Source organism: Eptesicus fuscus, chromosome 4 (assembly GCF_027574615.1).
Source record: "Eptesicus fuscus isolate TK198812 chromosome 4, DD_ASM_mEF_20220401, whole genome shotgun sequence".
NCBI classification, from domain to species: Eukaryota; Metazoa; Chordata; class Mammalia; order Chiroptera; family Vespertilionidae; genus Eptesicus; species Eptesicus fuscus.
The window spans coordinates 112883003-112898565 of NC_072476.1; the positions used below are offsets into that span (position 1 = coordinate 112883003).

The 15563-nt window shown below is 49.5% G+C and overlaps 1 protein-coding gene across 1 annotated transcript in view; it reads left to right on the top strand.

Annotated features, from left to right (window-relative positions):
- MAP3K1 (mitogen-activated protein kinase kinase kinase 1) overlaps positions 1 to 15563 on the top strand; it is a 42952-nt gene that overhangs the window by 24933 nt on the left and 2456 nt on the right. The window contains exons 10-19 of the mRNA XM_054715367.1: positions 881 to 1153; positions 3320 to 3441; positions 4591 to 4682; positions 4950 to 5139; positions 5403 to 6678; positions 6983 to 7135; positions 7750 to 7912; positions 11798 to 11929; positions 13048 to 13190; positions 13835 to 13966. Of these exons, the coding sequence (XP_054571342.1) occupies positions 881 to 1153; positions 3320 to 3441; positions 4591 to 4682; positions 4950 to 5139; positions 5403 to 6678; positions 6983 to 7135; positions 7750 to 7912; positions 11798 to 11929; positions 13048 to 13190; positions 13835 to 13966 (2676 nt within the window). The remainder of the gene's footprint in view (positions 1 to 880; positions 1154 to 3319; positions 3442 to 4590; positions 4683 to 4949; positions 5140 to 5402; positions 6679 to 6982; positions 7136 to 7749; positions 7913 to 11797; positions 11930 to 13047; positions 13191 to 13834; positions 13967 to 15563) is intronic.

Genomic DNA, 15563 nt, shown 5'->3' on the forward strand with positions numbered 1-15563 from the left:
GCAGAGGAGCACAGAAATAAGTGTGACACACACGTGTGCCCATCCACTCACTGGAGGTCACTCCTGAGTTCACCGCAGCTGATAATTACAGTTCAACTTGAGGCTAAAATTCCTTCTTATGATTTTTTAATTGATTTCAGAGAGAGAGAGAGTGAGAGAGATATCAATCAATTGTCTCCTGCTTGAGGCTTTTAGTGCACAGGACAATGCTCCGACCAGCTGAGCCACCTGTCAGGGTCCGTCTTATGGTTTGTAAGTGGCTGGACGTATTTGAAATTGTGTGGTGCAGTGAAGGTTTAAGAAATGCCCAATCTCCCGGCTGGCGTGGCTCAGTGGTTGAACATCAACCTATGAACCAGGAGGTCAGGGTTCAATTCCCAGTCAGGGCACATGCCCAGGTTGCAGGCTCGATCCCCAGTGTGGGACATGCAGGAGACTGCCGATCCATGATTCTCTGTCATCATTGATGATTCTCTCTCTCCCTCTCCTTCTCCCTTCTATGAAATCAACAAAGATATTTTTTAAGAAAAGAAATGCCTAATTTATCAATTAAAAACAGCATTTAAAAAATTACAGCAGCATGGCTCAGTGGTTGAGTGTCGACCTATGAACCAGGAGGTCAGAGTTCGATTCCCGGTCAGGGCACATGCCCGAGTTGCAGGTTCGATCCCCAGTGTGGGGCGTGCAGGAGGCAGCCGATCCATGATGCTCCCTCATCAGTGGTATTTCTATCCCTCTCTCCCTCTCCCTTCCTCTCTCTGAAGTTTAAAGCACACACATATGTGTACATACATGTAGGAAGAAATGCCAGTTTTCCTTGGTAATAAGAGGAGACTCGGCCGCTCCTTTCTCCTCACTGAGGCTCTGTGTTTGGTTGCAGGTGTTTGGGACGGAGCTCGTTGGCTGCTTGTTTTCTAGAAACTGGAACGTCCGCGAGATGGCTCTGCGGCGACTCTCCCACGACGTCAGCGGGGCGCTGCTGCTGGCCCACGGGGAGAGCACCGGGCACTCGGGGGGCGGGGGCCGGAGCAGCCCGGGGGCCGGGGCCAGCAGCGCGCCCTCCCCACCCGCGGGCGACGTGGTGGGGGCCTGCTGCAGCGTGCTGTCCATGGTCTGTGCCGACCCTGTCTACAAAGTGTACGTTGCTGCTTTAGTAAGTAGCTTCCCTCCCTAACCACGCGTCGGGGGCGGGTGGCTGGTTTTCGATTGATTCTAGGTAGCGTTTTTAAGACCCAGTAACACATCACCTAATTTAACTGGGGAAATCCTAATTGTGTTTTCATTCCGTAATCCCAGGAAATGGCCATTTCCATTTAACCCCTCCATCGGGCTCCACTGTTACCTGCTGGGCTTTCCTGCAGACTGCTCACTCTCCTCCCCGAGCAGCCACGTCTCGCTGTCCACATCTTTACATCTTCCTTACTTCACATGCAACCCAGCTCAGAGGTCTTGGTGGGGTGCCATCAGAGTGACCGGTTACGTGTTAAATGCGTATGAGCAGCCATCGAGGGGATGGTCTTAGTGAGCCCTGTGGACTCAGGAGTGTTCTCGCAGACGAGGGCCCGTGACCTAGACCACGGCCGCCTTGTTTTCCTGGCTCGCACCGTGAGAATTCTCCGTGCGTGGGTGACGTGGCAAGGCTGCGTGGATCTGTGGAGGCTGGTCTGACCTTCCCCTTCTGAGTGGAGAGCAGGTTGGCCGCAGGTTCTCAGCCTCAGCACTATGGAGCCATGTAGCTCTTCGTTGGGGGCAGGGCTGTCCTGTGCCGGTAGGACGCTCAGCCGCACTCCTGGCCTCCACCCTCGGTCCTGGGAGCACCTTCTCCTCCCCCTCAGGACACCGGGGGTCTGCTGAAGTCCCGAGGTCACAATGCCCCCAGTGCAGAACCACTGCGGCAGGAGAATGCCTACCCAGTTTGGTTTGAAAACTCATATTTTTCTTGCTCCCACTGGCGGTCTCTTCCTGACCCTCCTCAGCCGCCGTGCCTAAGGCATCTCTGGTTGAGCAGTGCCCGCGGTGGTTCTGAACCTGCATTTGGGGCCAGAATTGAGTGGCCTCATGCGTTAGCCTCCACATAGGACACGGGAATGAGCAGCTAGTTACTGGGCTGACCTGGGCAGTCTGGACTGTGGCCAAGGTGGTGGAGACGCGGCTCCGTCCTGGGGTGCCACCTGCTGGTGTGACTGCAGGGCTCCCAGACCAGCTCTCCCACCTGTGACAGTGATGTCACCTCCCAGATTTGGAGTAGAAACCCCTAAGCATAGTGCGGAGCGCAGCATAGGAGCGCTGAACGCAGACGAGCCACCGCTCTGCCTGGAGCATCACTTCGCTATCCCGGCTCGGAGACAGTCGGGATATCTGTTGCCTTCGCAGCATGTCCTGACGCATGTCCGTGGCAGGTGGGCGGGGCTGTGAAAAGTTCCCTGAGGAAGGAGCCGTGTTCACTTAAAACCGAGGAACACAGTCACATGGGGCTCGCTGGGTCCGCAGGGGCAGGGCCAGGGGCTTCGATGCTGTAGCCATCGGGAGCCGGTCGGTACGATCAGAGGAGGAGCATCACTTCCCAGTGGGTCTCCCAGGCATTTCCCGTGGCCTCTGGAAGGCCCAGCACAGCGCAGAAGACAGACCCGTGTTCCTGGCCCAACTTCTGGCCTCTTCCCACTGTTCCCAGCACGAACCTCAGGCACACGTGATGCTCAGCCCACGCCTGCCTGGCTGGCTCTTCTCGGTCAGCTGTGTCCCGAGTGGCTGTGAGCTTCGGGCGTGCAGGGCCGTGGACTGTGCCCCGTGCTGATCCTCTAGGGGTCGTGTGTCCGCTCAGTGAGCAAGGGGACTCCTGGCTGGGAACCTTCCGCCTCCCCTCCCACATGCAGCTTCGCGCCACTTCCCCGTAGCTGGGACTGTCTCCTCAAAAATGACACTCCCCATGAAACCACAGGGCATGCGCAGTCCTGAGCAAGGCCACGTGGCTGACAGCGTCACAGCCCACGCCGTGCCAGTGCCCGCAGCGTCCTGAGCCGCCCGTCACCGTCAGCTGTGGCTCGGTTCCTCCTGCTTTGGCCAGGGAGCTCCCTCAGGGTGGCTCCTGTCCTTTTTTTTAAATCTTTTTTTGACTTTTCACTTTGAAACTAATCAGACATTAAAAAGATGCAGAAATAGCTCAGAGCTCCTTCCTACCATGGACTTTGCAGTCATTATTTTATGGTGGTTGTTGTCTATTCCTGTCACCGCCCGTTCTGCTTCTCACATTGCCTCAGAGGAGCGCGGTGCCCTGATGTTCCTTAGACGTAGTTGAACTGACCTTCCGTTCCGTCCTCAGAAAACCCTGCGGGCCATGCTCGTGTACACGCCCTGCCACAGCCTGGCTGAGAGGATCAAGCTGCAGAGGCTTCTGCGGCCGGTCGTGGACACCATCCTGGTCAAGTGTGCAGACGCCAACAGGTAAGGCCGCCCGATGGGCCAGGCTCACCCAGGAAAGTCCGAGGCATGTGACTCAGTGAGGCTCTGGGGACCGGGAGGAGTCACAGCTGCCAGAGTTCGCTGTGGGGTCCCCTGTAGAGACCTTCCCATCTGAAGTCCCGCTGGGAAGGACACCGCAGTGACCTCATACATACATACCACAGGCGTGACCTCATCTTAGGGAGCCGTCCCACAGCATAGGGACCAATGAAGTCACTGCACCTGCTTCGCCTTGTTTTCAGGACCCCCACAGAAACCCTTTCTGTGTAATGAACTCTTCCTCTGATTATGTCAGTAACCCCACCCCCAGTCCTATCTATCCCTGCATTATCCTTGAACGTCGACAAGGAATGAGAACAGCCCTAACTGAGGGCAGAGATCCACGCAGGAGGGAGGTGGGGACGGCCCAGGTGAGCCCGGCGGTGCTTGTCAGACTCGGTTCCTTCCGTCGAGTGGGGAAGACCTCGCTGAGCAGCATAGCTAGGGAGCTGGTGTTGAGCGGCCCCGTCTCTCCGTGTCCCCCAGACCTCCATGGTGTGAGCGTTGACTGTCCCGAGTCCTCTGTCCGTAGAGGTCTCGGAACCAGGTGCTGGCTCCGACCTTCCGCCCGTCGCCCCTGCTCACAGCCACAGACGGCACGTGTGCGAGGTGTTCTCGTTGCTCAGAGAGAACACACGACTGAAAGCTGGGGCAAACGAACAGCTTGTGAAGTGCATAGGGAATCATGTCGTTGCCAACATGGGGGCATGCGTTTTTCTGAGACGCCACTGCTTCTGTGGCGAGGATGCTGTTGTCCGCTTTCCGCCGTCCTAAAGTCAGGTTGCCTGCGTGGCCACTTGAATGAACCTAAGAAACACTGTGAGGCACTTCAGTTTTGTTTTAACAAGATGTGAGCGTGAGAACACGCCCTTTACCGTATCTGCTGGCTGCTCAGGCGGCTCTGCTGTCAGCCCGGGAGGTCCTGGGGGCGACACAGAGTGGGGTTAACTGCGTGCATGTTACGTACGGCGACGTGAACGCAGGCTCTGAGGTGGAGGGCACGGTCCTGGGAGCCTCCCCTTCCCCCCAGGCCGTGCCTTCCTGTTCCCTCCGTGTGCCTCACCCAAGCCCGTCTGACGCCTGTCGTTGCAGCCGCACCAGCCAGCTGTCCGTGTCCACGCTGCTGGAGCTGTGCAGAGGCCAGGCGGGGGAGCTGGCGGTCGGCAGAGAAATACTTAAAGCTGGTAACAACTCTTCCCTTCACCTTGGCACGTGTTAGCATGGTCCTTAGCAAGCTGTCGAATCTCCTCACCTCTGTTGGGCAGTTACGGGATTTCTAGTGACTTTGGAACTTGAGTCCATCAGCTCCCATTAGAAACAGAACGTGAACCTAAGAGAGTAGTTCTTGAACGAGTACGACCCAGGGCACTGTGTTGTGCCATTTGGTCACGTTTTGTTTTCTACTTTAATGTCCTGTGTTTCAGTCACTTACTCTTACTTTCCTTTTGCAGGATCCATTGGTATTGGTGGTGTGGATTACGTCTTAAATTGTATTCTTGGGAACCAGATGGAGTTGAACAACTGGCAGGAGCTGCTGGGCCGCCTCTGCCTGGTGGACCGGCTGCTGCTGGAGTTCCCCGCCGAATTCTACCCGCACACCGTCGGCGCCGAGGCGAACCCCACCGAACCCGTGGAAGTCAGGTAATCTCTCTGAGGGTGCCTGTCCTGTGCCTCCCCGCCGCGCCCACACCCGCCCCAAGGACGCGGTCTAGATGCACGGGACTCAGAAATCAGAGGAACATGTAGGTCACTGATGTTTGACTAACAACCGAAGTCTAGGCTGGTTACTTAAAAACGTCTAGACCTTGATTATATTTTTGGAATGCACACGCATAATTATTGCCATCTCTTTGTTTGCATGTGTTTTGCAGTGGTAACTGTGGGCTGATACGTGTTTTCTGCAGGTATAAGAAGCTGCTGTCCCTGCTGGCCTTCGCCCTGCAGTCCATCGACCACGCCCACGCGGTGGTCGGGAAGCTCGCGCGCAGGGTCTACCTGAGTTCCGCGAGGATGGTCACCGCTGTGCCCCCCGTGTTTGTGAAGCTGTTAGAAATGCTGAGTGCTTCCAGCTCCACCCACTTCGCCCGGATGCGCCGCCGCCTGATGGCGATTGCAGAAGAGGTGGACATCGCCGAGGCCGTCCAGCGGGGCCTCGAGGATGCCTGGGACGGCCGACGTGATAGCTTCCTGCAGGCGTCGGCCCCTGAGAGCCATCCCGAGGCCCCAGGGAGCAGCCCTCGGCAGGCCCCAGACCATGCGGAGAAAACTGGAAGAGGACTGCGCCCTGCGAGGCTGAGCGCCAGCTCGGAGGACATCTCTGGTCGGCTGGCCAGCACTGCCCTGGGGCCTCCTAGTTCAGCAACGACGGAGCAGCCAAAGCCAGCGGTGCAAGCAAAGGGCAGGCCCCTCAGCCAGTGTCTGAGCTCCTCTCCCCTGTCCCCTCCCTCCCAGCCCGTGCTCCCGCCCTCATCCACCCCGGCTTCATCGGCCCAGACGGCACCAGTGGGCCCCGGGGACTCCTCCAAGCACAGACCTCAGGGATTCGTTCCCTACAACATACCTTCCGCGTCGCCTCCGCCACAGCGCAAGTTTTCCCTGCAGTTCCAGAGAAACTTTTCCGAAAACAGAGACTCGGACAAGCTCTCCCCCATCTTCACGCAGTCCCGGCCCCTGCCCTGTAGTAGTATACACAGGCCCAAGCCCTCTCGGCCCTCCCCTGGCAGCCCCGGGAGACAGGCCGACGCCGCGACAGGCAGCATGAACCTGGACCTGCACGCGGCCTCCGAGGGCGGCGACAGCTTCGGCAGCGGCAGCAGCAGCAGCGCCGTGATCCCCAGCGAGGAGACAGTGTTCACCCCGGTGGAGGACAAAAGCCGGCTGGACGCCAGCACCGAGCTCAGCTCCAGCATCGAGGACCTGCTCGAAGCGTCCATGCCCTCCGCTGACACCACAGTGACGTTTAAGTCAGAGGTTGCCGTCCTCTCTCCTGAAAAGGACGAAAGTGATGATACCTACAAAGACGACATGAGCCATAATCAGAAGTGCAAGGAAAAGATGGAGGCTGAGGAGGAGGAAGCTTTGGCGATCGCCATGGCGATGTCCGCCTCTCAGGACGCCCTCCCTGTGGTGCCTCAGCTGCAGGTGGAGAACGGAGAGGACGTCATCATCATCCAGCAGGACGTAAGTATGCTCGGGGAGGCTGGGCGCGTCCTCGGCCCACGTGCGATAAACCCGGTTCAGACGAGTTCATCGCTAGAAGTGGGTCTTGCGTGTGGAATCAAGAGTGTTTATGTTGCTGTGGGAACAGATAAGTCCTTGCCTGTTTCAGAGGCGTTTCTGTGGACACTGTGCATGGCGCCCAGCACTGTCCATTCCGCAGTTCAGAGGTGGCTCGGGAAGCCAGACCGAACGGGAGTAGTGTTGGCCAGGCTCACTGCACAGGCTTCCTCTTAACAGTAAAGAGCTGCTTTCCTTTGCTGCACAGACGCCCGAGACCCTCCCAGGACACACCAAAGCGAAGCTGCCGTACCGGGAGGACGCGGACTGGCTGAAGGGCCAGCAGATCGGCCTCGGGGCCTTCTCTTCCTGCTACCAGGCTCAGGACGTGGGGACCGGGACATTAATGGCCGTGAAACAGGTAAGCAGCTAGTGAGGGTGGACATGACGAAGGCGGTCACGGTGGAGCATGAGCGACTGAGAATGATGTGTCCTGTGTGCATGTGCTTCGTTCTCTACGTTTTCAGAGACCTGAAGGTCAGAGTAGACATTGCCACTGCCGTGAGCTCTGCTACGGCTGGAGCAGGGTCATGGGAGACGCACTCCAGGGCCTCTGCCGGCCGGGCCGCTGCCGTGCTTGTCACACCCAGAGCAGCCAGGCCAGGGCGCAGGTCGTCCTGGGCTTCCGGGCTCACTTTCCATAGCGAGCATGCGGATCAACGTGAGAAGACTGCAGAGCTTCCACCTTAAAACTGTGGGCTTTTCTCACTTTCACTGTCTTCAGACAGTTTGGGAAGACGGGTTATATTCCTTTTTTGGGGTCATTTTCCTTCTATTTCATCGCTTCTAAAGTTAGATTCTTATTTAAGAGAGTTTTTGGTAAAGTATCTACACTGCACCCATGAGCATAAATGCCATTTGCTATTTAAACATAGAAGCTAATTTGCATTTGTCCACTTAGATCAGATTGTTAGTGAGAACCTTAAATAGAAGCTCAGCAGAGTGAAAACTCTGTCCACGTGTTTACTGCAACAGGTGACGTATGTCAGAAACACGTCGTCAGAGCAGGAAGAAGTCGTGGAGGCGCTGAGAGAGGAGATCAGAATGATGAGCCACCTGAACCACCCGAACATCATCAGGATGCTGGGAGCCACATGCGAGAAGAGCAATTACAACCTCTTCATCGAGTGGATGGCAGGTGTGTTCATGTCCTAAATTGTAAACATCGTACATGGATTTAACTTTCTGCTGGATATTTAGGAAAAACGTTTTAATGAACACTGATTTTTACTAAACAGTTTACACAAATCACCTCTAATGTAGTATGACAGGCTGCAAATATTGGTGTTGTCTTTCACTTAAACTTAAATGAAACATTCATTACCCCTACCTTTTAAACTTTTTCAGTGTTTCTTTTAAAACGATTATGTACACTGTTTTATAGGAATAATTTTTTTGAAACATGGTAGATACAGAATCCATATTTTCCCAGGTAGCCTTCATTAATTGGACAGGTTTAAGAGATGATTTCACATGACAGTGTGAAACTAAAATCGATTAATGTGTAACTTTGACATTTTACTCTCGGTAAACTAGCACTGGAGCATCAAGTTGAACCTTGTCATCCACCTCAGCAAATAAAGACTATATGTTTCATCTTGTATTATGCAGTGTACACAGTAAAACAAAGACTTAGGATGGAATCAGTAGATAAGTGCTTGGTTTAACTTCTTAGACCTTTTGTGTTTGGAGAGTGTATATCTATTTACAAATCAGCTCTTCTTTTTAATTGAAGTACACTTTACATACAGTATGTGTACAGGTGTACAACATAGTGATTCAACCTTTACATACTTTTCAATGTGATCACCACACTAAGTTTAGTAACCATCTGTCACCATACAAAATTATTAAGATATTGTTGACGATTGTTCCTATCCTATACACGACATCCTGTGACTTACTTTATAAGTTTATACCTCTTATTTCCCTTCACCTTTCCTAAACATCCTCCCACCGCCCTCTCCTCTGACAACCATCAGCTTATTCTGTCTGTCTATGAGTCTATTTCTGTTGTGTTTGCTCATTTACTTTGTTCTTTAGATTCCACATGTAAGTGAAATCACATGGTGTTTGTCTTTCTCTGACGCATTTCACTTAGCATAATACTCTTTAGGTCCATCCATGTTGTCACAAATGGCAAATTTTCCTTTTTTATGACTGAGTAATATTTCATTATCTATATATACAACATCTTTAGCCATTCATCTATTGTTGGACTCCTACGTTGCTTCCATATCCTAGGTATTGTTAATAGTGCTACAGTGAACATAGGGGTACCTAAATCTTTTCAAATTAGTACTTTCTTCTTTAGATAAAAGAATTGCTGGATCATATGTAATTTTATTTATTCATTTGTTTGTTTTTGAGGAAACTCCACACTTTTCCAGTGGCTGCAGCAGTCTGCATTCCCACCAACAGTGCACAGGGGGTTGCCTTTTCTCCACATCCTCGCCAACACTCACTATTTGTTGTCTTTTTGATAACCATTCTGACAGGTGTAAAGGCATATCTCACTGTGGTTTTGATTTTCATTTCCCTGATGATTAGTGATTGTTGGGCATCTTTTCTTATGTCTGTTGACCATCTGTATGTCCTCTTTGAAGAAATGTCTGTTCAAGTCCTCTGCCCATTTTTTAATAGGATTGTTTGGTTTTCTTTTTTTTGTTTAGTTTTTTGGTGTTGAGTTATAGGAGTTCTTTATATATTTTAGATCTTAACCCCTTATGAAAAGTACCATTTGTGAATATCTTCTCCCATTCAATGGGTTGCCTTTTCGTTTTGTTGGTTTCCTTTACTGTGTAAAAACTTTCTTTGATGTAGTCCCATTTTATTTTTCCTTTTGTTGCCCTTTCCTGAGGGAAACATATCCAAAAAAATTGCTAAGACTGATGTCAAAGAGTTTATGCCTATATTTTCTTCTAGAAGTTCTATGGTTTCAGGTCTTACATTTCAATTTTTAAGCCATTTTGAGCTTATGTGTTTGTATATGGTAGAAGAGAATGGTCCCGTTTCCCTAACACCATTTATTGAAGAGACTGCTTTCTTTCCCTATTGTATATTCCTGCCTCCTTTGTCGTAGATTAATTGACCATATAAGTGTGGGTTAATTTCTGATCTTCCTAGTTTGCTTGGTGCATTGATTTATATATCTGATTTTATGCCAATAACATACTATTTTGATTATTTTGTTTCATGATATTGTTTTTATTTCCTTTGATTGTTTAGTAGCATGTTGTTTAGTCTCCTCGCGTATGTGTTTTTCCCAGTTTTCTTCCTGTAGTTGACTTCTAGTTCCATACTGCTATGGTTAGAGAAGATGCTTGATATGATTCCAATCTTTCTTAATGTATTCAGACTTCTTTTGTGGCCTAATATCTGGTTTGTCCTGTGCACTTGAAGGCATATTGTGCTGCTTTTGGGTGAAATGCTTTTAAAATATCAATTAAGTCCATGTAGTCTAATGTATCACAGAAGGCCACTGTTTCTTATTGATTTTTCTATCAAGATGATCTATCCATTGATGTGTATTAGGTAGACCAGCTGCACTTCCCAGTCTTATAAGTGATCTTATGTAGATGTTTTGTGGGGCCCAGTGTCCTAATCTTCCTTGGTCCCCAGAGTCAGGTGTTCCCCGTGTGGGTTGAGTGCACCCTCCTGTGTAGTTGGGCCGTGAGTGCTGTGGGCAGGTCAGTGGGTGAGGTTTACCCTCAGGCTGACTGGCTGTTTCCCATAATGTGAGGGAAAACCCATCCTCCTGGTGCAGTTCCCTCATGGCATAACAGCTGGGTGTGGGTCACATGGGGTGCGGGTCCCGATCAGACCACAGTTCTGCCCTACTACTGTTTCACTGTGTCTTTTTTATATCCTGAGTGTAGAGAGTCTTCTCAGCTAATCTTCAGGTCATTCTCAGCCGTGGTTGCTCTGTGTAGCGTTTTGGTTCCGGTGTGCTCAGGAGAGGAGGTGAGCCAGGATCTGCGCTGTGATCTCCGCCTCTGCAGATCAGTTCTTTCGTATAGTCTCTGATGCTGGTTGTACTGGGTTGATTGTATTTAGGTTGATGATTATAAATACTTTTAAATGAGGTTCACTGAGTTTGTGGCTTGCCCCAGATTAGAGCTAATAAATAATAGGATATCAAGCCCAACTCTGGGTCTTCTGCTTCTTACTGTTCTCTTTCCCTTCTGCTGAATAACATGTTAGCACTGTTTACTCAGGTCATTAAGAAAGACACTTTGGCCGAAACCGGTTTGGCTCAGTGGATAGAGCATCGGCCTGGGGCCTGAAGGGTCTCAGGTTCGATTCCGGTCAAGGGCATGTACCTTGGTTGCAGGCACATCCTCAGTAGGGGGTGTGCAGGAGGCAGCTGATGGATGTTTCTCTCTCATTGATGTTTCTAACTAACTCTCTATCTCTCTCCCTTCCTCTCTGTGAAAAATCAATAAGATATATTTAAAAAAAAAAAAAAAAGACATTTTGGCCCTAGCCCGTTTGGCTCAGTGGGCGTCGGCCTGTGGACTGAAGGGTCCTGGGTTCGATTCCAGTCAAGGGCACATGCCCAGATTGCAGGCTCAATCCCCAGTAGGGGGCGTGCAGGAGACAGCCAATCAATGATTCTCATCATTGATGTTTCTATCTCTCCCTCCCTTCCTCTCTGAAATCAATAAAAATATATTTGTTTAAAAAGGCATTTTGTATATCTTGGTCAAAAAGACAGAGAAGTGAATTGTACATTTCAGAAATAGTTTCACCCAAAATTGTTAACTTTGAAAGGTTTCTGAAATCTTGACCTTTCAGAAAACTAGTTCATGAGGGCTCTATAAAAATACCTAATAGGTTCTGAGATTACTTAAATGTATTACTTTTTAAATCAGTTGCACTTCCTGGTGCAGAATATAAATGAACATTTCAAAAGTGAACATGAGCTCATAAAGTACAACCTTATGTAACTAAAAGGTAACAAATAATTTTAATTCTGCTTTAAGTTTTTAATAATTATTAACATTTTATGTTTGTCTTGTAGGGGGATCTGTGGCTCATTTGCTCAGTAAATACGGAGCCTTCAAGGAATCAGTGGTCATTAACTACACTGAGCAGTTACTCCGCGGCCTCTCCTATCTCCATGAAAACCAGATCATCCACAGAGATGTCAAAGGTAGGGATTCTTTCGTTGTTGTTCACCAGCAATAAATAGAAAACAAATGTAATTTTAAACTTGGACCTTTGCTGCTAGTTTCAAACGTGAAATCAACTAAAGGATTGTTTCTCCTGAGTCACTCAAATCACCGGATGTGAAGGAATCTTCAGGGTCACATGACCTGACTTCCTCAGAGAGGCTGTAATTTTTCTGAAGCCAACTGATGGGAAACCACGTACATAATCGGCTCTCCAGTCCCTGTCTTGATCTTATAATGTACTGCCTCCCCAAAAGTTCCTGTTCCCGGTTTTATTTAGAATAATGGCAATATTATAAACTTTCAAGAAAAATCCTTTCCAGTCTTTTGCAGTTTAATTAACAGCAGCTTTGATTTTGACATAATGTATTCAAGTAGTTTAATAATATTTATTTTTATTAAAGCTGTAATTATGAAACTACAGTAATTTGAATTGGTCCAGGTCAGTATGTTTCAACAAAATTTTGTCTGAAAATGTAAATGATGCTAAAATTTGAATTTTGAGGAAAGATTTTTATTGAGAATCATTCTTTTTTTCTTTTCTTCCTTTTATTCATTTTTTTAATCCTCACCCAAGGATATTTTTCCATAGATTTTAGAGAGTGGAAGGGAAAAGGAAAGACAAGAGAAATGTCGACGTGAGAGACACATCAATTGGTTGCCTCCTGCACGTGCCCCGACCAGGGCCTGGGCTGGGGAAGAGCCTGCAACCGAGGTACATGCCCTTCACCGGAATCAAACCCAGACGCTTTGGTCCACAGGCTGACACTCGATCCACTGAACAAACCAGCTAGGGCAGGGAGTCATTCTGTTAAAGGTTCAGCACTTACCTGGTTTCACTGAACCTGTGCCTGTCTCCTTGTGCCTCATGCTCTGTCAGCTGTCCCACTGAGGCTGTGGTTGTGTTTGTGTTTGTCTCACACTGCGGAGACCTGTGTGTCTTCAGCAGGAACGGGTGAGCCGAGAGGGGGAGTAACCAAACCTGACATGTGGTCCACTTCTCCTCATCTTTGTCCTCTGTCGTTGTAGTATTTTACGGAGTGTGTCATCTGCCCTTTGGTGTTTAACATACACGCTCACTTGCTGTTTTCGTTGACAGGTGCCAACCTGCTCATTGACAGCACAGGTCAGAGACTGCGAATCGCAGACTTCGGAGCGGCAGCCAGGCTGGCATCAAAGGGAACTGGCGCAGGAGAGTTTCAGGGACAGTTGCTGGGGACAATCGCATTTATGGCGCCTGAGGTGAGAAGCAGCTTCGAGTGTGGCAGGAGAAAATATACCAAATTAGTTTGCAGTGTTATCCAGTCTGTGCTTACCAGTTAGAAGCCATGACCCTAAGCATGAGGCTTTAATGATATCCTTAATTTCAAACCCTTAATCCCTGCCTTTCCATCTCGTCTTAACAAAATTTTAAGATACGTTTTAATAGAGTTGCTTGAAGGCTATTTCTAACGAAGACTTGTTGGGTAACTGATAGCAGTTGTTTTGTAGTAAACACAGTACACCTGTTAGAGACTGCTTACATTGCTCTCTGTTCCAGAGGGAGGTCCTCCTGTAGAGGAGGAAGTATAAGCAAGCGCTGCTGTTGCTGCTCTGAACTTGGCCTCTGCTTCGTGGTCAGACTCCTGGTGCTCACGCAGTGATTCTCACTGCCTCTTGCCCCATAGCTTACTGAGTGCACTGGGCAGCGCTGAAATTCTGTGATTACTTGTGACTCTCTAAAATATCTGTGCCACGTCGATTAATAAGCTCTTTAATGAAATAAATGCGACATCAGATCTTCCGCAGAGTTGCTGTTTGTACCTAGTTCTGCTCTGAAGTGAAAAACTAGAATCCATAACTACAGGGTGGCTTTCTGTTTTCATTAAAACTCCACTTTCTTTTAGGTCCTCCGAGGTCAGCAGTATGGGAGGAGCTGTGATGTGTGGAGTGTCGGCTGTGCCATCATAGAAATGGCTTGTGCTAAACCGCCTTGGAATGCAGAGAAACACTCCAATCATCTTGCTTTGATATTTAAGGTAATTATGAGATGAAAACTATTTCTTTCTGCTAAAATTGGCAGCAAGCAGATACTCATGGGTTCTCCTTAACTCAATCTGAAATGAAGGCACACCTTTCCTCAGATAACTGTGCGCACACCTGCAGGACCGCCCGAGGCAGACAGCCAGGCCTCACTCCTCCAGGCAGTGACGTTCTGTGAAGTTGTTGCAGACAATGAATTAGCAAACACTGAGCCATTGCTCCCGGCTGAAATAGGCACATAGATATCCCTGTCAGACTTGCAAATTTTAAAACTTGAAGCTCTTCACATATTGTATACAACCCATGCATTTTCTAGACTCCAATTTACTATTTTCTACATTTTAAAAACTCACACCTTTAAAAAAACAAAACAAAAACTCACACCTTTGCCCTGGCCGGTAGCTCAGTTGTCTCAATACTCCAAGGTTGCAGGTTCAATCCCCAATCGGCACAAAAAGCAACCAATGAATGCATCAATAAGAGGAACAACAAATCGATGTTCCTTTCTCTCTTCACCTCCACCCCCTTCCTCTCTCTCTAAAATCAATTTTTTTTAAATATACTTTATTGATTTTTTACAGAGAGGAAGGGAGAGGGATAGATAGTTAGAAACATCGATGAGAGAGAAAACCATCTATCAGCTGCCTCCTGCACACCCCCCACTGGGAACGCGCCCGCAACCAAGGTACATGACCGGAATCGAACCTGGGACCTTCCAGTCCGCAGGCCGACGCTCTATCCACTGAGCCAAACCGGTTTCGGCTCTAAAATCAATTTTAAAAATTTTTTAAAAAGTCAGTTTCCAAATCCTGTCTGTTCTACCTTTCTGACAACTCAAGTCCATTCTGTTCATTTCCACCAGAGATCAGTGCAGTGGTTCAGATTGTTAGCTTTGAGTCGGCCAGGTGCTGGGTAAAAGATTGGGCTTGGGAGTCGCGCAGAACTATTCCAGCCCTGCTCCATCCTGTGGTAGCCACGGACCAGGAAAATTCCTTGTTCTGTCTGCCGTTTTGTTGTGGTTGTTTGTTTATAAGGTGGGTGTGATACACACCTACTTCACAGGACTGTGATGAGGACACAGAATGAGCCCTAGGCCTGAGGAAAGCACGTGCGCGCACACACACACTCACATTCACTCCTGTGCGTGGCCTCTGCCTGTCCTCCTGCGCCTCCTGTCTTCCTTGGCCGCCTGAGGAAACCAGGGCAGGGTTTCTGATGCCCTGAGTGACTGGCAGGGCTTAGTCTTCCTCACTCTCCGTGCTGAAGCAGTAGGCACTGTGCAGGGAGCCTGGGGACAGCATCTAGGAGAGCAAGTTCATTGAGTGAGCACTTTACCTCTGATCATTTCGATGCACTTGGCCTGCATTTGAGACAGTAAGGGACAGAGCAGATCCACCTGACAGGATGCAGTTGATCAAGTTTTAATGCCCTAACGTTTGAAGGATTCTTAGATCCTTCCATCCAGTGGCGAGTTTCTGCCTCACACCGTTAGCAGAGTGTTCCCCTTGGTTTGCCCCCTCCATGCGGAGGGCGCATGTGCAGAGGCCACGAACTCTGGCACTTCTGGGTCAGGAGTCCCACATGGGACGCTTC